General features: G+C 38.3%; 1 protein-coding gene across 1 annotated transcript in view; it reads right to left on the bottom strand.

Annotated features, from left to right (window-relative positions):
* Positions 1-23103, bottom strand: part of map3k13 (mitogen-activated protein kinase kinase kinase 13) — a 48581-nt gene that overhangs the window by 20764 nt on the left and 4714 nt on the right. The window contains 5 exon segments of the mRNA XM_079822415.1: positions 2817-2975; positions 4306-4497; positions 8921-9107; positions 11547-11609; positions 11612-12248. Coding sequence (XP_079678541.1) covers positions 2817-2975; positions 4306-4497; positions 8921-9107; positions 11547-11609; positions 11612-12170 — 1160 coding nt within the window. The 5' untranslated portion in view covers positions 12171-12248.

Here is a 23103-nt window from a genome sequence, read left to right on the forward strand (position 1 = left end):
GACTGTTTTCTATGTGAATATATAGTGAAGTGTAATTTATTCCTGTGATCAAAGCTGAATTTATCATTATTACTCCAGTCTTCAGTGTCACATGACCCTTCAGAAATCATTCAGATATGATGATTTGATGCTCAATAAACATTTATGGTTATTATCAATGTTGAGAACAGTTGTGCTGCTTCATATTTCTATGGAAACCTTGATACATTTTTATGAATAGAAAGAACAGCATTTATTTGAAATCGAAAATGTCTTTACAGACACTTTTGATCAATTTAATGTGTCCTCGCTGAATAAAAGTATTAATTTCTCCCCCCAAAAAAGCTGCACGATTCTGGATAAAATGAAAATCACGATTGTTTTGTTTTAAATAGTGATCACGATATTTCCACAAACTAAACATAAGTCATTTACTACAGGTTTTGACTAAATGTTAATCACTGCAGTTTATTTAAAAACGTTTAATTCATTTAAATACTTTTTTTTTATTGGTTTAGTGACTAATTCAATGATTCACTCATAAAATCTTCACATGCTTCATTACTGGAGGATAGGGATGTGACGAGACGCTTATCTCACGAGAACGAGAAGATATTTACGCAGTATTTTTAAGAAATCCTCAATGATGAAATACACGACTAAAAATTGTTTGCAGGTGCATTTGAAATGTTTTAACTCATCTTGTAATGTCATTTCAGTTCTACTTTCTGAGCATGAATTATCATATGCAGTAAAAAACAACAAGCACTGTAAAGGTTTTGCACAATCTCAACTGACCGGCTTCTCTCCTGTATGACTGTCTCTTCAGCTTCCTTTGACCTCCTAACTGAACTCCTTTCCACAAACTGATCATAGATATTAAGTGCAAACACTAACCATAACACCATAATCAAAGTACTCAATATTCAAAGTGCAAATAGAAACCATATTTTTCTTCAAGCATGATACAGAGCTAAGAGACGGTTACAATGAGATATTCTCATGCCTCAGGGAGCCGCTTTCAAACAGCGGTAACGTATTGAAATCACGGTTGAATGCGCGCTCCCGTTTACTTTCACTTTCAATTTCGCAATCGTGTGTACTCTGTGAATGGTGGTGGTGGTGCTGAACGCGCATTTTAAAATAGAAGTCTGACGCTTCTGCTGCGCAACAGATCCTCCGCCACGGTCCAGTCCACTAACATGTTAAAATTGCGATTACGATTTAAAATGCGATTATTATTATTTTATTTTTACAAATGAAAAGTGTGTATATAACATTTTGTGTTTATATATTAATATGGCTAATAATAATTATAATTATAGTTTACTAGAAAACTTATTTTACAAAAAAAAAATGGGTTACTTGATAATATGCAGACAGCCTATGTCTAAAAATCGTTAGAAAGGTCTAAGGATTTATTGTAAAAAAATATATATATTATAAAAATCTGTGCTTTTTTATCAGTGATATCAATTTCTTACAGTCTATGTCTTTAATATGAAATATGAGCCTCTTATACATCCACTATGGGGATTAAAACTCCTGTACATTGAAGAAAAACGTATGGATTGTCAAACTTTTGGGTAGAAAATAATAAGAAGAAATACTTCTAAATAAATGTATAATTCATACTGGAAGCCAGAGGGCGCCCTCGAGCAGAAACTCCACATTTGCCTCAGAGGAAGTAATCTTTTATTTATTTTCAGGAAATCCCTAAAGTGAAGCTAGCCGGTAGGCTGAATAAAACCAAGATAGAAACGCTTTGACTGATTAATAATAAACATGAAGATAATACTTCTGCGACATGATATAGTGTATTTGAGTTCTTCAAGCCTTCTCTGGTATTTTCATAATAAGTATTCAGTGCTGATTGACATTCTGTGATAAGAAGCCACATCAGCTCGACTGACTATATGAAGAGAGTTAAAACATGTTATTAAACATATTTTGTCGGACAACAGGTTTATGAACACTTCACACTGCTAGTTTGTGAAGATGTTAGACACGTGTTGTTTTTTCAAGCGCACGTTATAATAAGCGACTCAAACTCGCAGTGCTTTCAGACGGAGCAGCGTTTACTGATCACAGAGCTGCTCTTCACTGACACGCTGGGCATTTCTTTCTTTAATAAAAATCGCAGCTTTTTTGCTTTCATAATCGCACATAAGCCAAATCGCGATTGCGCTTCGATTAATAATGCAGCCATAAATTGAAGCGACTGTTATCCACCTGAATTTAATAGTTTTTATTTCTATAAAAAGCTAAACTAGAGTGGAGGCGTAATGAAATGTAGCGTTGGCATATTCTATCCTAACTTCACCCTCACACACTCCGTCATGACAATATGACACGAGACAGCTTTTCACCTCGAGGAATAAGCGTTTCTGAACGAATCTCTTGAATGAATGATTTACTGATAAACACATTCTTTAACAGTCGATATATGTGACAATCGATAAAAGTTACTTTCAAAATGTGATTTTCTTTAGTTTGATGTTTATGTGTTTATATCTGAACTATACACTTTTATCCAGTCATGATTTGAATGATTGTAAGACAGAAATAATGACACTGTGGTTGAAAAGACTGTTTGTGAAGCTGTTTCATATCATACATGACAACTGCGCTCTCTGGATCAAACACAGATCTGAGCATTCGCTGTGATCGGACTTGTCAAGGGTTTAATAGACAGAGCCGAATCACTGTCATCTAGGAATAAGGTCACATGGGTGTTTCAATAGAGAAAGCAGTCTTTTATCAATTAAACATGCAATAAAACAGCGGCCCCGTGAAATATCTGGACACTGAACGTCACTGCATTAGTTCACACTCACCATATGTCTACTTTCTCCGACACTGGCTCATTCCGGATCACTTCAGGCGCCATCCAGGCTACCGTACCCGCAAAGGACATCTTCGTACTCTTGTCACTGAGCTCTTTAGATGTCCCGAAGTCTGAGATCTTCACGCCGTCGCTTTGAGTGACTAGCACACTGCAAAAGAAAACACACTCTCAGAGATGCTGCAGAGATCATTAAATCACAAAAAAATGCAACAATTCATATTTCTTAATGGTTTTATTAACAACTCTTTTAGTACTTGAGAAGAATCAAACCAGTAACTAACAAGTCTGAGACTGATTTGTGAGTCGTTTTTGATAAATTCGTTATAAAGAAGAGTCTTATTTTGGTAATAAAGTTTTAAAACACACAAAAAAAGTGTACTTTTTGTATAAAACCCATTCACATTTTCTGCTACACACTGCAAACTTCCACGAGTGACAATGTGTCAAAATATTGACAAAATATGTCAAACTATATCTATGCTGTGTAAATGCAAACGATGTGTAATTTGTTTCTTTGTACTTCATAACTTGACCTTTTTAAAGTAATGTTACTTAACTTAAACATTTTTATATATACTCATATATACACCATGGCTGCATTTATTTAAAAGCAGTAATATTGTGAAATATTATTACAATTTAAAATAATCTTTCTATTTGAATATATTTCATTTGTGAAGGATCATGTGACACTGAAGACTGGAGTAATGATGCTGAAAATCCAGCTTTGATCACAGGAGTAAATTACATTTTAGGACATATTTACACAGAAACCAGCTATTTTAAATTTTAAATAATATTTCAAAAAATGTATTTTTGATCAAATAAATGCAGCCTTGGTGAGCAGAAGAGACTCTTTAAAGACATAATTATTCCAAACGTTTGAATGGTAGTGTATACTTATTATTAGCATTAATACTTAACTAATTTAAAGGAACACTCCACTTTGGTACGGCCGTGAAGATCCGCGACTATTACGCAGGAATGAGAAAGTAGTTCCTAGCCATATAGGTGTGGAAAATCACAACTTTTCATTTTCAGTTGGTCTTAGCACACGATGTAACTGTAGAAGAGTCAAGTTTTAAATAGGAAAAATATTGAAAGTGTCTTTGGTCATTTTCTGAATGAGATGCTAATGGACTGACCAGAATCAATGATGTATGCTAAGCTATGCTAAAAGTGCCAGATACAAAGATCGGCTGAATGGATTCAAAAACGGTAAAACTCAACTATTTAACTCAAGGGGACTTGTAAAATGAGCCTATTTTCCAAAAAAGTGGAGTGTTCCTTTAATGTATGTAATAGTTTTAGTTTCAAACACTTAAACAAAATAGGTAAAAAGTGAAATAAATGCATAGTTTTTGTTAAGGTACCAAATTGGTACAGGTATTGGTACAGGCTCCAACTACTGAAATGTTGGTATAGTGCCAGCACTATTATCAGTGGTTTGTCATTGGACGGAGGCTGTGGAGGCTCACTTTGGTGACTTGAGGTCTCTGTGGATGATCTTGTGGAGGTGCAGGTAGTTCATGCCGCTGGCGATCCCTGAAGCCCAATCCACCAGCAGCCGTGGTGAGATCTTACGACCGGCCCTGAGAACCTCGTACAGCTGCCCTTGAGCACAATACTCCATGATGATGCAGTAACACGGAGCCTGCGTGCACACACCCCTGAAAGACAACACAACACGTGTGTTCAGCGCATTGTCAAACATGAGACGTTCAGGGACCGGATATTCTTAAGATTAACTTCTGAAGGCCTGTTAACACTAAGAACGTTAACTATAAACATAATGATAACTATATCAGCGTCCACATCAGTTTAGTTTTGTCGTCTGCAGTGTTGGGGAAAGTTACTTTGAAAAGTAATGCATTACAATATTGCGTTACTCCCTTAAAAAGGAACTAATTGAGTTACTTAGTTACTTTTTAAGAAAAAGTAACCCTTAATCGCCCCTCAAGTAGGGTTTACATTTGAGTCCCTTGGGGTCAGATAGACCCCAAACTTTTACAGAGCGATTGCATAAGGAAATATAATTTTTTTACATGGAAAACTATATATCATTTGTTTTATTTACTTCTCAACTATACATTTATGCTGTGTTTTTGTGGGTATTTGGTAGTTTTTTACCTATTTACTGCACAAATACTTAACTATGTCATAAATTGGCTCATTAAAAATCATTTTTTTATGAAAAATCACTTGAATGATGATCTTAAATAAATATAAATAGTTTTTGGACATTGCTCTATGTGTTAGGGATAGAATACCGCCATCTGTAGGTTTGTGGAAAAACTTTAGGAATTATAGTTAAAGAGAGAGAGAGAGAGAGAGAGAGAGAGAGAGAGAGAGAGAGAGAGAGAGAGAGAGAGAGAGAGAGAGAGAGAGAGAGAGAGAGAGAGAGAGAGAGAGAGAGAGAGAGAGAGAGAGAGAGAGAGACAGAGAGAGAGAGACAGAGAGAGAGAGAGAGAGAGAGAGAGAGAGAGAGAGAGAGAGAGAGTGCAATGACCACATTATCCAATAGAGGTCCATAGGGAAGTTATGCAAAAGTTAAGCTGCCTTTCATCTTTCTTTTATTTGCCCTTTTCCCTCTCTTTCTCATGATTGTTCCATGTTGCATTTGTGCTCTAGTATTTGTCCTTCATTTATGTATGGAATTTTTTCAGATTTATGCCAGTTTCTATAAAAATGCTCTCTGTTGCAGTCACACACATGTGTGTGTTTGTGTGTGTGTGTGTGTGTGCGTGTGTGTATGAGACAGAAAGTTCGTTCTACTTTGTGTTTATGCTCTAGGACCAGACCTTGATATAAATGTGGAAATTTTCAGATTTATACTGGATTTAGTAAAAAAAGTGAAAAAAGTGAAAAAAATGTATTTTTTACACTTTCCCATTCATTTTCAATGTGGGGTCAATCTGACCCCGAGGGACTTAAACGGTAAAAAATTTTTTACACACCTTTAGAACAACCAAATCAAGCCCAGATTTTTTGTGCATGTTTAGATAGATTATTTAGGAAAAGTCACCGAGTCTCATGGCCCTGAGATGAAGGGAACACTTTTAAAAAATGGAGGAAAAGTCCAGTGGGGTCAGCTGGACCCCAAGGGACGATTAAGGGTTAAGAAAAGTAATGCGTTACGTTACTTTTGCGTTACTTTTTCTCACCTGGGCTGGGCTTGTTTTTTTTTTTTTATAACAAAAAAGTTATATTTTTGTGCAACGGTAAAGTCCTCTTCATACCAAAATTGAAATAATAAGCCCCAGGCTGAGGTAAAAATGCAAAATCACGCATGAACAGTAGAGGGCGCAGCTCTGGATAATGGAAGAATAGGATGCAGGAGAAAAAAGATTTACCAATAAAAACAAAAAATCTAGTTATGTTCATCATCAAAGGTCAGCAGCAAGACATTGGTAAATTAAATATAAAGGTAGATTATGCATTAAAATGTTTGTTTTATTTAACATTTAATTATTGGAGGTTTGCATAGTACTCTGATTTTGCATTTGACTGATTTTATTAATTTTGAGGAGTACAGAATCTTTATTGTGCAAGTGAGATGAAGAAATGCTCACATTTAGTCTAGAACTACAATAACATGACGCCTCTTATTTTTCTCAACATGGGGGCAGGAGAGCTGTCAGTCAAATTAATGTGAAAAAGTAACACAGATATTTTGTTGTAAATTTGAAAAGTAATGCGTTACTTTACTGGTTACTTGGAAAAAGTAATATTACGTAACTCAAGTTACTTGTAATGCGTTACCCCAGCACTGGTCGTCTGCCGCTTTAATGCTCGAGCTCTTTAAAGCAGGATGGATTCTGATTGGCTGTCAGTGTTTTTAACTCTTCAAGACAAGTTGGAAGTTATCCTAACTTTAAGAAGTTAAAGGTGCACTATGTAACATTTTTTCAGTCAAATATCCAAAAACCACTAGGCCAGTGTTATATATTTTATTCAGTTGAGTACTAATATCCCAAATGTTTCGAACTATTTGTAAATCGTGAGAATTGCTATTTTATCCGAGGAACCGGGACGTGTGAGGGCGTGGCCTGTCGATGACATCATATCTGCGTTCCCCTCGGTTTCTGGTTTTATTCTGCAGAAACGCTTTACTCTCACTGAAGTGTGAACAAGTGTCATAGCAGCCGCTGAGAGAACACACAGAGTAACGTCATCACATCATCAACACACTCAGATGTGTCTAATATGATCATCAGAGCTGCGTTACCTCACACTCATGAGCGGAAAAGCGGAAGTGGCGCCGGCGACTGTGGCACAATAAAAGTCCCGCTGCTCGCGAGGCGACTGTGTCATGATAAAAGTCCCGCTGCTCGCGAGGCAACTGTGTCATACTAAAAGTCCCGCTGCTCGTGAGGCGACTGTGTCATAATTAAAGTCCCGCTGCTCGAGAGGCGACTGTGTCATAATTAAAGTCCCGCTGCTCGCGAGGCGGCTGTGTCATAATAAAAGTCCCGCTGCTCGTGAGGCGACTGTGTCATAATAAAAGTCCCGCTGCTCGCGAGGCGACTGTGTCATAATAAAAGTCCCGCTGCTCGTGAGGCGACTGTGTCATAATAAAAGTCCCGCTGCTCGTGAGGCGACTGTGTCATAATAAAAGTCCCGCTGCTCGTGAGGCGACTGTGTCATAATTAAAGTCCCGCTGCTCGTGAGGCGACTGTGTCATAATAAAAGTCCCGCTGCTCGCGAGGCGACTGTGGCACAATAAAAGTCCCGCTGCTCGTGAGGCGACTGTGTCATAATAAAAGTCCCGCTGCTCGCGAGGCGTGTGTTGCGTTCATCTTATTAAAGGTCCCGTTTTTCGGCTTTGATTGTGTTTACAGTGTGCAATATAACATGTGTTCATGTTTCATGTGTAAAAAAACTGTATTTTTCACACAATTTACTGATCTGTATACCGCTGTTTTCACTGTCCTCAAAACGGCCTGAGAATTTCCTCGTTCTATGAAGTCCCTCCTTCAGAAATACGTAACGAGTTCTGATTGTGCCAGCGGTTCCCGTGTTGTGATTGGACAGCAGCTTAGCGCACGTTGCCCGGAAAGGTCACGCCTCTTACCATAACGGGGAGATGAACGCGCTCAAACTACAGCCCCTGAAGGCCAAACTAAGGTGATTTGACTCCGGGATGAAAATAACAGCGTCTGAACGACATGGCGACAAACGCAACCGAACCGAACCGAACGCAACACTTCCTCTTCTCCACGAGGGAGCAACAAGACCACGCCCCCTTTTTCGCGTATTCTTGTGAGTGGAGGTTAGTCGACAAACTGCTCTACTGACGTCATTAACGCAGGAAGTACCAGGATGTAGTCCAAACCGGCCGTTCGCTGTAGGCTTTGAAAGGGAACTTCTGTTAAATAAAATATCTCGCTTGGCATTGAACTTTGAGCTTTATAATTTTACAGGTATTATTTATGCTCTAACAGCAACATTACACACTAACTAAAGTTTGAAAAATGGGATCACGAAGAACAGGACCTTTAACAATCGCTCCAGCGGTTCCTCAGCTCCACAACACTCGCTCCTGCTCTGCTTCACTACAGTAACGCTAATAATCACATCAAAATGATTTCTGCCCGAGTCCTGTCCCAATTCTTTCCCACCGGCTGTGAGGTGAAGACCACATGTCCCAAGATTCTGCGCTTAAACCTGCCGTCATCAAACTACAACTTTGCTTTGAATAGGCGACCTCTAGCGGACGGAAAAGTTACATATGATGATTTTTAAGGAGATACTTTTCAAGAATTTTATCATAAGAAACGATTTTTTTAAAGGCACAATATGTAAAATTTCTGGATTAAAATATCTAAAAACCACTAAAACGGTGTTCTATATTTTGTTTACTTGCATTATAGCATAACTTTTACACACTCAAATGTGTGTAATATGATAAAAAAGCGCTACGTTAACCCACATACACATGAGCGGAAGAAGCAGAAGCGCTCATCTGTGTAAGAATAAAAGTTTAGCAAAATCAAGCTACACCTTTGTTTTGAATAAGCGGCCTATTTTGTGGGTCCGGCCCCTGAATTCCCAATGCAGCAGTGTAAAGTGGGCAGAGATATTGTGACCTACTTGAAGCTGATGATGTTGGGGTGCTTGAGCTTGCGGAGGTGTTTGATATCCGTCTCCTTCTGCTCGCGCACTTTCTTGATGGCGACCTCTTCGGAGTGGAACTTTCCGAGGAACACGGCGCCCTGAGCTCCGCTTCCCAGCCACTGCAGCTCAGAGATCTCCTCAAACGGCACCTCCCACATGTCTACTGACCAATCAGAAAGCAACACGGTACACAAATCAAAACCACAGCAAAAGATCAACGGGAAAACTAGTCTGTCGTATTAACATCAAATATTCAATAAAAAGCAAGAAGATACTGAATGATTCCCACTTTGGCTTGTTAAGATCTTTAATCTGCTTTATATGACTGATTCTCAACCTGTTGACTTCAATATTCAAAGGCCCCTGCATGTAGGCTAATATGGTACATCTGCTTTATTTACAGAAACTAGAAGAGTTTAATAATTAACTACAATAATTATAAATAATTGAGTCATATTATATATAAATTATTCCAGACATTTTCAAAGGTGAATGTTCAGGCTTTACTGGATACATTCTTCTTCTAAATATTTCTAAAAATATATTTGATATATTTCCGTGACTTTTCGAGGTCTGGAAATCACCCTTTTAAAATGTCCTCATACAGAATATCCCAGTTTTCCAAGACTATGGAAATTATTTTAATGCTTGTTTTGCCTTCATTCTAAACTATTTTAGTCGTCTTGCGGTTTGTTGAGGTATGTTCAATATGAAGTTCAAGCAAATATTCGGAGTATTGTTGTTGATTAACAGTAGCTACTTTATTAATTTAATTATAATTTCTATAATTATACATATATATGTATGTATAAATATAGAAATTTGTGAAAGATGGATGGATGCATGTTTGTTTGTTTGTTTGTATGTATACATGTATTGTATGCATGTTTGTTTGTATGTATGTATGTATGTATGTATGTATGTATGTATTGTATGCATGTTTGTTTGTATGTATGCATGTATGTATACATGTTTGTATGTATGCATGTTTGTTTGTATGCATGTTTGTTTGTATGCATGTTTGTATGCATGTTTGTATGCATGTTTGTATGTATGTATGCATGAGACTCCTGCACTAACCTCAGAGGGCTAAAGAAGTTTGGTAAAGAAGATTAGCCTCTACATGTATGCATGTTTGTATGCATGTATGTATGCATGTATGTATGCATGTTTGTATGCATGTATGTATGCATGTTTGTATGTATGCATGTATGTATGTATGCATGTTTGTATGCATGTATGTATGTATGCATGTTTGTATGCATGTATGTATGTATGTATGCATGTTTGTATGCATGTATGTATGCATGCATGCATGTTTGTATGTTTGCATGTTTGTATGCTTGTATGTATGCATGTTTGTATGCATGTATGTTTGTATGTATGCATGTTTGTATGCATGTATGTATGCATGCATGATGTTTGTATGTATGCATGTTTGTATGCTTGTATGTATGCATGTATGTATGCATGTTTGTATGCATGTATGTATGCATGTTTGTATGTATGCATGTATGTATGTATGCATGTTTGTATGCATGTATGTATGTATGCATGTTTGTATGCATGTATGTATGTATGTATGCATGTTTGTATGCATGTATGTATGCATGCATGCATGTTTGTATGTTTGCATGTTTGTATGCTTGTATGTATGCATGTTTGTATGCATGTATGTTTGTATGTATGCATGTTTGTATGCATGTATGTATGCATGCATGATGTTTGTATGTATGCATGTTTGTATGCTTGTATGTATGCATGTATGTTTGTTTGTATGCATGTATGTATGCATGTATGTTTGTATGTATGCATGTTTGTATGTATGTATGCATGTTTGTATGCATGTATGTTATGTATGCATGTTTGTATGCATGTATGTATGCATGTATGTATGTATGCATGTTTGTATGCTTGTATGTATGCATGTTTGTGTGTATGCATGTATGTTTGTTTGTATGCATGTATGTATGCATGTATGTTTGTATGTATGTATGTATGTATGCATGTTTGTATGTATGTATGCATGTTTGAATGCATGTATGTATGTATGCATGTTTGTATGCATGTATGTATGTATGTATGCATGTTTGTATGCATGCATGTTTGTATGTATGTATGCATGTATGTATGTATGCATGTTTGTATGCATGTATGTATGCATGTTTGTATGTATGCATGTATGTATGCATGTTTGTTTGTATGTATGCATGTTTGTATGCATGTATGTATGTATGTATGCATGTTTGTATGTATGCATGTTTGTATGCATGTATGTATACATGTTTGTATGCATGTATGTATGCATGTTTGTATGTATGCATGTTTGTATGCATGTATGTATGCATGTTTGTATGTATGTATGTTTGTATGTATGCATGTTTGTATGTATGCATGTTTGTATGCATGTATGTATGCATGTTTGTATGTATGCATGTTTGTATGTATGCATGTTTGTATGTATGCATGTTTGTATGCATGTATGTATGCATGTTTGTATGTATGCATGTTTGTATGCATGTATGTATGCATGTTTGTATGTATGTATGTTTGTATGCATGTATGCATGTTTGTATGAGCCCTGAATGTACTCTTCACTAACCTTGCTGCTGAAGTTTGTACTCAGTCGAGTACGTCTTCCCGATGATATTCCACACGGGTCTCAACATCCAAACAGCCCCTCCAAGAACCCGCTGCTCCCCGTCCCGGCTCGATGAAAGTGCAGTTTGATGTCGTCATGCGGGTGGTGGTGGTGGTGGTGGTGGTGCTGCGTGTCATCCCCGCTGTGCTCCATCGGACAGCCGCCCTCCTCGTGTTTCTCCTCTCCGCCGCTCCCGCACCCGCCCTGACCGCAGGACCCCGGCGTCTCGGCCTCCTCGTGCTCCTGGAGCTGGAGGACGCTGTTTTCAAAGTGTCCCTGCTCCCGGGTGGAGTCCTCACTGAGGGCGGTGCACGGAGGACTGGTGCCGCCCGGCTCGCTGATCGGGAGAGGAAGCTGCTGCAGAGGAATGGGAAGCGTGGTGGGCGGAGCGAGGTCTGTGATGATCTGTGGTGGAGGAGGCGGAGGCAGCAGCGCCTGAGGAGAAACGTTGCTGCTGGTTTTCTTTATTGAGTCTCCAACGACTGTGAGCTTGAGCTCTTCCTTCAGCTTCCCCACCAGCAGGCTGGGACAGGAAGTCCAGGACAGCACCTCCGGGGAGCTTCCCATGGTGCTGTGCGTGTGCATGGGCAGACGCCCTCCTCACCCAATGGGAAATGAGCGGCAAGGCTTTACGGATGAATTCAGTTGGGGTTTATGACACACCTGCAGGAGAAGACAGAGAGAGAAGCATGTCAGCACACTTCTGCTTTTAAAAACGGCTTGATGGACTGACTTTTTTTTTGGCTTACAAACTGTTTTTAAAACTGGAAAATGGTAGCCTGGATGCCAGCCGAACTTAGCCCCGCCCAAAACATTTTTACTCGGGCAGTTCGGTCTGGACTTGATCGGTAGAGGAGTAATTATGCCTGAACAGAAACTGTTCGGACCAATCAAATCATCAGGGCGGGCTTTAGATGATGATGGACAGATGATCAACAGTGACGTAATCATCTACATCATCAAAGAGCGATTGGGTTGAATTTGTTCTAATCCTAAACGGAGAACTTGTTGTATATGCGTTCACCTTTACTATTTCTCTCAGAAATGATGATGGTGTTGGTAAGTACTCGGTGTATCCTTAAATTCTTTTTTTACAACACCGGCAAAGATCGTTTACACTCATCTTTTTCTTCTAACGTTATTTATTCCAGCGTGCGTGCAGACAGGGTTGCCAAGTTTTTACAACAAAAACCCACCCAATCAAACCTAGCCAAAAACAAGCCCAATAGCTTTCCGGTGGGGTTCTCCGGGGAAAAATGGCATTTGGGGGGTAAAATATGTGGTATTTTGGCAGGGTTGCCTGATACAATTCGCATTCCTGGGTCTGTATATCATAATCGGGGTCGCTTCAACCCGCGGACTTGGCAACACAGTGCAGTTGAGTTCTGTTGACATTTGACAGCTAACGTTATGGCGTCGCTCCGTTTGCTCTGATTGGTTGTAGGTCTATCCAATTGAGGTCTTTCCTGGTTCAGTTGAACACGCCCCATAATCACAGCCCAACGGAGCAGATCAGACTCATATTCTGACTAGAATTGAGTATGATAACGTCAGGCTAGGAAAATGGAGTAAGACACTTGAAAAAAAATTTTTTTGCAAAATAAATGTAATTTTCGATCAATTAATGCATCCTTGCTGAGTAAAATTATTAATGAAAGAAAATTATTTTATATATATATATATTTTATGCAAGATCAATTTTAAAACCATTTTCAATTCATATACAGTTCAATTAAAATTGATAGACCTCTGATGGAAATAACATTATTTTCATATCATGTTTTCTATAAATAAATGTTTTTTTTTTTAAATGGAATTTGTCACAATGCATTCTGGGATAACCTTCTGTGAAGCATGCATGTGATATTGACCAGAAACATGCATTAAATAGTTTAAATTATTTATTTTTATTTTATATCGACATCATGTAAAAGTTTTAAATATGTTATGAATAATAATAAAAATAGTATAATAATGTGTTTAGTATTGTATAACTTTAAGTACAAAATATTATTTAATAATAGTGAATAGAGTATACAATAATAATAAACTGTTACCAGGAATTTATTTTACCAGAAATATTTTTTTTTTTTTAACAAAATGTAATATCAAAAATAATGTTAAACTCCATAGGTTAGCAAAAATATTGCATATTTAATCATGTTACCAGAAATAAAAGGATTAATTTCATGTTTACACACACACCGAGACAGACAGACAGACAGACAGACAGACAGACACACAGACACACAGACACACACACACAGACAGACAGACAGACAGACAGACAGACAGACAGACAGACAGACAGACAGACAGACAGACAGACAGACAGACAGACAGACAGACAGACAGACAGACAGACAGACAGACAGACAGACAGACAGACAGACAGACAGACAGACAGACAGACAGACACACACACACACACACACACACACAGACAGACAGACAGACAGACAGACAGACAGACAGACAGACAGACAGACAGACAGACAGAGACACACACACACACACACACACACACACACACACACACACACACACACACACACACACACACACACACACACACACACACACACACACACACACACACACACACACACACACACACACACACACACACACACACACACACACACACACACACACACACACACACACACACACACACACACACACACACACACACACACAGACAGGGAGAGACACACACACACACACAGGCACTAACCCTATCAAAAAGAAGAGACGGGTAAAACACCCACAGCCTAATTAGTATTCCTGTGTGTGATGAATTTGTGAAATATAAACACACGTTTTAAAAGCAACTACAGCTCTGACTGCTAAATAAAGACTGAAACACTTGATCATTTTAATTTCCAATCTCGTTGCGCACACAGCGGGAGAGGGATTGAGGCATTTGCATTAACGATGATTATCTCTTTAGAGAGAGAGAGAGAGAGAGAGAGAGAGAGAGAGAGAGAGAGAGAGAGAGAGAGAGAGAGAGAGAGAGAGAGAGAGAGAGAGAGAGAGAGAGAGAGAGAGAGAGAGAGAGAGAGAGAGAGAGAGAGAGAGAGAGAGAGAGAGAGAGAGAGAGAGAGAGAGAGAGAGAGAGAGAGAGAGAGAGAGGAGAGAGAGAGAGAGATATATTCCGGGAACGCGTCGTTGTGATCCGGCCTCTGTTGATCGACTGTGTTAGTTCTGCTCTGAGATTAAAGCAGAATGAGTATAAGAAGCTCTGAGAGAGAAACATCTGGCACACATCGCTCGCCAGCACACCATCACTCACACACACACACACACACACCATCACTCTCTCTCACTCACACACACACACACACACACACACACACACAGGACAAATATCCTATAATCTGCTGCTGTTGTTTTACGCAAAACCAACTCAAAACAGGAATAATTTTGGATGCATTAGTGTCTGAAACGGAGCTCAGCAACCTTTATGATGTGTGTAAATAACCAAATGTATACAGACCAACAGTCTAAAGTTTCCATTTCTACATTTTCTAGAATAACAGTGAGTGAAAAGATGAAAACAATACACACACATCAGGCTAAACATTATGACCTAATATTGTGTCAGTCACCCTTTCGCTGCAAAATCAGCCCTGACCCGTCATGGACTCCTCTAGACCCCTGAAGGTGTGCTGTGTGGCAGCAAGATGTTAGCAGCAGATCCTTTAAGTCCTGTAAGTTGCGAGGTGGGGTCGGACTTGTTTGTTCAGCTCATCCCACAGATGCTCGATTGGATTGAGATCTGGGGAATTTGGAGGCCAAGTCAATGTTGAGAGAAGCTTCTCAAACCATTCCTGAAGCATTTGTGCTTTGTGGCGGCGCATTATCTGCTGAAAGAGCCACAGCCAGCAGGGAAAACCTTTTCTGTGAAAGGCTGGACATGGGCTCAACAATGCTTGTTTTCCTGCTTCTAACACATCAACTTTGAGGACAAAATGTTCACTTGCTGCCTAATATATCCCACCCACTAACAGGTGATGAAGAGATGATCAGTGTTCTATACACACACACACACACACACACACACACACACACACACACACACACACACACACACACACACACACACACACACACACACACACACACACACACACACACACACACACACACACACACACACACACACACACACACACACACACACACACACACACACACACACACACACAAAGTCCAAACCAAGTTTCTAGCCAAAAGAAAGTCTGTCTGTCCTCAGCGTGACACAATAACAGCGTTTAATGTAGTGTGACTGAAGACATAGAAACCAAGATAAAACGTCCTATATTGCAACTCATGGTCAAAACATACAAACGGTTGAGATCAAACAAGAGGGTTTTACTGAGGATTATGGGTAACACACACACACACACACACACACACACACACACTGATCCACTCTGACAGCTGCTGTATTCTCAACCACTATTGATCATCACAGCCAAACAAACCGACCCGTTACTCTTAGTTACCAAAACTCAAACAAAACACAGACACATGACCTGGGAAAAGATCAGCTCTGTTTAGCCAATCATTTCCCTGCAAACCCATGGATGAAGCGTACAGAGAGCCAGAGTCTCTCCAAAAACCTAAACCAAAAGAACAGAAGATGAACAGAACAGAAGAGGAGGAGAGGTAAGAGGAGAGAGAGACGGCAATCGGATCAGGAGCCAGTTCTGATTAGAACGAGAGCTCTGGCTCGGATAAAGCAGATTAATGAGAAACAGGAGAAACACTTTCACCTTAAATCATCTCACACACAACCCTGAACACATCTGCTCCGTCAGCCAATCAGCACAGCCCATCCCTACAGCACCTCACATCTTTACAATTACACCATTTAGACTAAATATATATATTTTTTGTTCTCTCAGTGAGGACTGACCAATGGCTGACAATTAAAACCCATAATACTTTGCAGGAAGAATAATTAAAACAAAAATAAAAAAGTTTTAAGTGAATTTAAGCATCATGTCATTTTAGTTTACAGATGGAAGATTAATAAATATTCCTATTGAAATCTGCTATAGAAAATAATATATTACAATTCTTTAGTGCTAGATGATGGCAAAAGTGATGGAAAACTTTTAAACAATTAAATATCCAATACTGGCCGATAACAATAAAAAACAAAAAAACAACAGCAACAACAAATGGATAAAAAAATACAATATAATAAAATCTTTATAAAAATAAAATACATAAATAAATAATAAACGACTAAATAAAAATAAGCAATAATAAACAATTCAATAAATATGTAAACAAAACAGATAAATAAACACAATACATAAATAAATAATAAAAAAATCAAATAATAAAGCATAACAACATTAAAACAAACAAATAAAACAAAAAAGATCATTAATAATACAATAAATAAATAACAAAAACAAACAAACAAGTAAATAAATGAAAACAAAAACAACTAAATATAATAATACAATAAATAAAAAATTGAATGAAAAACAAACAAACAAATAAAAACAAAATGATAATTAATAATACAATAAATAAATAACAACAAAACAAACAAGACACAAAAACAACTAAATACAATAATAATGCAATAAATAAACAAATTAAACGAAAAACAAACAAACAAACAAATAAAAACAAAATGATAATTAATAATACAATAAATGACAAACAAGTAAATAAATAAATGAAAACAAATTAAATATAAATAATGCAGTCAATACATAACAAAATTAAAAAACAAATAAATAAAAACAAAAAGATAATTAATAATAATAAATAAACAAAAACAAACAAGTAAATAAATATAATAATAATGCAATAAACAAATAATACCAAAACTAAAAACAAACAAACAAAAAAGATAATTAATACTAATCCAAAAAAATAAAATACAAACAAATAAATCATTAAAAATTATTAATACAAAATTAAATAAAACCTTAAAGCTACAAACTAACAAACAAATAAAATGGCTGATATTACACATGATGTCGATATATATCGTGCATTCCGACTATATATTGTGGGGTATTTGGGGTATTTATGAGGGGTAAGATGATCCGGTGAGTGTGTGTGATAGAGCTGCAGTGCATTAATAATGCAAGACATGTGCCGAGAGTGCAGCAGGAAACCAGAGAGCGTTTGCTCAGGTAACCCTCAAACCTGTGAGTGTGTGTGTGTGTGTGTGTGAGTGTGTGTGTGTGTGTGTAATTCCACTCCGGCTCAAAGTTACAGTCTGGAGGGGAAAGAAACTCCAGTCCTGCCAAAATGCTAAGACACATGGAGACACACGCAGTTCTGCTTCTGTATCTACAGTTCAGTCCAGTCCAGTCCAGTCCAGTTCAGTCCAGTTCAGTCCAGTTCAGTCCAGTTCAGTCCAGTCCAGTCCAGTCCAGTTCAGTCCAGTTCAGTCCAGTCCAGTCCAGTTCAGTCCAGTTCAGTTCAGTCCAGTCCAGTCCAGTTCAGTCCAGTTCAGTCCAGTTCAGTCCAGTTCAGTCCAGTTCAGTTCAGTCCAGTTCAGTCCAGTCCAGTTCAGTCCAGTTCAGTCCAGTCCAGTCCAGTTCAGTCCAGTCCAGTTCAGTCCAGTTCAGTCCAGTTCAGTTCAGTCCAGTCCAGTCCAGTCCGGTCTGGTCTACATCAATCTGAAGTGAATTATTCATGGGTTTGGGTGGCAGTGCTGATATGAATAGTTCTGGTCCAGTTAGATAACTAACCCCCACCTACTGTTACTAATGAGCCTGATATTCATAACAATAATAGTGTGATTCTGGACTTACACGTGTTAGACAAGCAACAGATTTCTGACAAGAGAAAAACAGAGCGCAAATGAAAAAGACAGACAAAGAGAGAGCCATGCAGGAAGACAGAGGACCAGAGAGATTTAACAAGACCTTTAATCCACTAATCTGTAGACTGGGCTCAGCGGAGTGTGTGTTGCTCCACACGGGAAACAGAAATACAGACTCATCACACACTCAAATGTCCAATCACAGGCTCTATAACATGAGAACACACAGTCACTGAAGCATACAATTATTTGATAAAAAGAAAAAAAAAGAAATATGTCCCACTTCATCTTCCGGTTTCAATAGGAAATACATCAAATACATCTTATTCAGATTGACACACATTCTGAATAACTCTAGTAATCAGAATACAGTTCTGTTTAAATTAACATTCAATTACATTTGAACTCAAAGGTTACTGCATTTTGCTAAAAAGATTACATGCATTAAGACATTAATAGTCAAAATTAATTATTAATTTAGATTTTATATAGACATAGGCAAATATGGTAATGATGTTTAATAATTAGTTTAGTATTGCATAGTTTTAATAATATTAAGTAGCCAGTATATAATAATAATAATACTACAGTTACCAGAAATATTAATACTATTTTTGTTTAATACTGTATAATTTGATTAACTATAAGAATATAATTTAATAATATTGAAAAAAAAAATAATAATACAAGTAATAATAATAATGTTAAATTCCATATTTAATCATATTAAATAAAAAACATACTACCATTACAACTATTAATGTTAAATTCCATCTTACCAAAAATATTATACATCACATAAAATAGAATAATAATAATTATTATTACTACTATTAAATAGAGAGTATATAATAATAATCAGTTACATTACACGTTACCAGAAATATTGTTTAGTATTGTATAATTTTATTATTAAGTATAAGAACATAATGTAATAATATTACATTAAAATAAAATAATAATAATAATAATAATAATACATTCCATGTTACAATTTTTTTATTAGTATTGTATAATTTTATTAATTATAAAAAATATAATTTAATATTAAATAATAATAATAATAATGATGATAATAATAACAATAACATACTGTAACAATCCCCATCACTACTGCTGAAAGAGGTAATGTACCTCAGCAGGATGAAAAGAAATGAGTGGGACACACACACACACACACACACACACACACACACACACACACACACACACACACACACACACACACACACACACACACACACACACACACACACACACACACACACACACACACACACACACACACACACACACACACACACACACACACACACACACACACACACACACACACACACGTTGGGGACGGACAGCTGGTGGGGCTGGAGGATCAGGTTCCTGTCGATGGTCGACAGAGACACACCCAGATCCCCCACATCTGACACAAGCAAATAATCCCACTGATACAAGAGGATGCACAATCTGCTCTGCTTTGTGCCTCAGCCGGATGCCACACACACACACACACACACACACACACACAGGCTTAGGGCACAAGCACGCTGATGTTCCCTTGCACTGCACCACTGTGAACTCTTATGTAAAGAAAATATCCATCAACAGGCCTAAAACAAACAAGAACACATTCTCCACAAAAACATATGTAGTGTGCTGAGATTCATAAACACCACACACGCGCGCACACAGACACACACACAGAGACAGAGACGCACACACACACACAGACGAACAGACACAGAGACGCGCGCACACACACACACACACACACACACACACAGACAGACAGACAGACAGACAGACAGACAGACAGACAGAGAGACGCGCACACACACACACACACACACACACACACACACACACACACACACAGACAGACAGACAGAGATGCACACACACACAGACGCACAGACAGACAGACAGACAGACACAAACACAGACACACACACACAGACACACACACACACGCACGTTGGGTTTTCATGTTTTATGGGACTTTCCATAGGCGTAATGGTTTTTATACCGTATATTCTATCCCCCTACACTGCCCCTGCCCCTAAACCTACCCATCACACACACACACACACACACACACACACACACACACACACACACTGCCCCTGCCCCTGCCCCTAAACCTACCCATCACAGGACACATTCTGCATTTTTACATTTTCAAAAAACATCACTTAGTCTGATTTATAAGATGTTTTCCTCATGGGGACCTAAAAATGTCCCCACAAGGATGAGGATTTTGGATATTGCCATCTTTGTGGGGACATTTTGTCCCCATAATGTAGGGATTACCAGTCCACACACACACACACACACACACGCGCACACACACACAGACAGACACACACACACACAGACAGACACACACACACAGACACACACACAGACACACACGTTTGTTTTTGTGAAATGTGAGGACATTCCATAGGCGTAATGGTTTTTATACCGTACAAACCGTATTTTCTATCCCCTTACACTGACCCTGCCCCTAAACCTACCCATCACACACACACACACACACACACACACACACACACACCCTAAACCTAGCCCATCACAGGAGACTGTGCAGTTTACTTTCTGTGAAAAAAACCTCATTCTGTGATTTATAAGCATTTTGAAAAGTGAGGACATGGGGAACGTCCTCATATTTCACCCTCTTTTTGTAATACCCATGTCAATATACACATTTGTGTCCTGATATTTCACAAAAACATGCCCACACACACACACATTCAGACAGACAGACAGACAGACAGACAGACAGACACACACACACAGACACAGACACACACACGGCCAGCAGGAATTATGGGTTCACAGATGTTGTGTGAGTGTGAGGCTGAATCTCACAAAATGTTTTGACCTATTTTTATGAAAACACATGGTATTTAACATGTTAAAAATGCTTTCCACCCTAAAATCTGTCAAATAATATATTTTTTAACCTTTCAGAGATGTCCAACTAGTGTCTAGAATGCAGAATGAAATGGCAATAGCGTGTGTATTTGAACTTATTTACTTATTGCTAATTTAGAAACTGACCATAATGACCCAGCGAGCTGTAACCAGTGATGTGAAGGTGAAAGCATGACTGTAAAGAGTCCCTCCCAATGCCAAGCCCAAACACACTGCGCTGTGGTGGTGGTGTGTGTGTGTGTGTGTGTGTGTGTGTCTCCACTCACACAACAGCTGCTGCCACAACAAAGAGACAATTTACTGTGTGCTACTCAAATCAGTCTGAGCCGGCCGTCTGACCCTCGTCCAATCACACGCTGGGATCTCATGACTGACAGATGCGAGAGACCAATCAATCACAGGGAACAATGCAAACCACCTGAGCATCAACATCCCACAGGACAAAGATCATCCTTTCAACATTGATCAGCGTAATTGAGTTCTTCAGGCTTTTAGCCAATTATCAAGCATCCGAGATCTCCTTTGAAACGGATTGCGCTGATGTAGGGATGTCAAAGAGATTGTGTTGTAATTCAATACAAAAATACTGTGCGTTTTTTTTTATGCATGCATTTAATTTGCTTGCAATTTCTGAACAATTACAGTATATGCACTTTATAATGTTATTAATATTATTTAATACACTTTACAATAGGGTTTCATTTGTTAACGTTGCACTCTAAAAAATGCTGGGTTAAAAATAACCCAAGTTGGGTTGAAAATGGACTAACCCAGCAATTGGGTTGTTTTAACCCAGCAATTGGGTTGTTTTAAGCAAACATTTAACCCAACCGCTGGGTTAAAACAACCCAAATGCTGGGTTAGTCCATTTTCAACCCAACTTGGGTTATTTTTAACCCAGCATTGTTTTAGAGTGTAGTTATTATTACGCGGCTCTGTGTAATACTTGATTCTGATTGGCCAATCGTGTCACCCAGCGTTATGATATCCCTTGATAACAACCGGGAAAAACTGATAACACACACTCTAAAAAATTCTGGGTTAAAAATAACCCAAGTTGGGTTGAAAATGGATTAATCCAGCATTTGGGTCGTTTTAACCCAGCTATTGGGTCGTTTACCTAGCGATTGGGTTAAATGTTTGCTTAAAACAACCCAATCGCTGAGTTAAAACAACCCAATCACTGGGTTAAAACAACCCAATCACTGGGTTAAAACGACCCAATCGCTGGGTTAAAACGACCCAATCGCTGGGTTAAAACAACCCAATCGCTGGGTTAAAACAACCCAATCACTGGGTTAAAACGACCCAATCGCTGGCTTAAAACGACCCAAATGCTGGGTTAATCCATTTTCAACCCAACTTGGGTTATTTTTAACCCAGCATTGTTTTAGAGTGTAGTTATTATTACGCGGCTCTGTGTAATACTTGATTCTGATTGGCCAATCGTGTCACCCAGCGGTATGATATCCCTTGATAACAACCGGGAAAAACTGATAACACACACTCTAAAAAATGCTGGGTTAAAAATAACCCAAGTTGGGTTGAAAATGGATTAATCCAGCATTTGGGTCGTTTTAACCCAGTTATTGGGTCGTTTTAACCTAGCGATTGGGTTAAATGTTTGCTTAAAACAACCCAATCGCAGAGTTAAAACGACCCAATCGCTGGGTTAAAACGACCCAATTGCTGGCTTAAAACGACCCAAATGCTGGGTTAATCCATTTTCAACCCAACTTGGGTTATTTTTAACCCAGCATTGTTTTAGAGTGTAGT

Source organism: Gobio gobio (assembly GCF_949357685.1).
Source record: "Gobio gobio genome assembly, chromosome: 7".
Lineage (NCBI taxonomy): Eukaryota > Metazoa > Chordata > Actinopteri > Cypriniformes > Gobionidae > Gobio > Gobio gobio.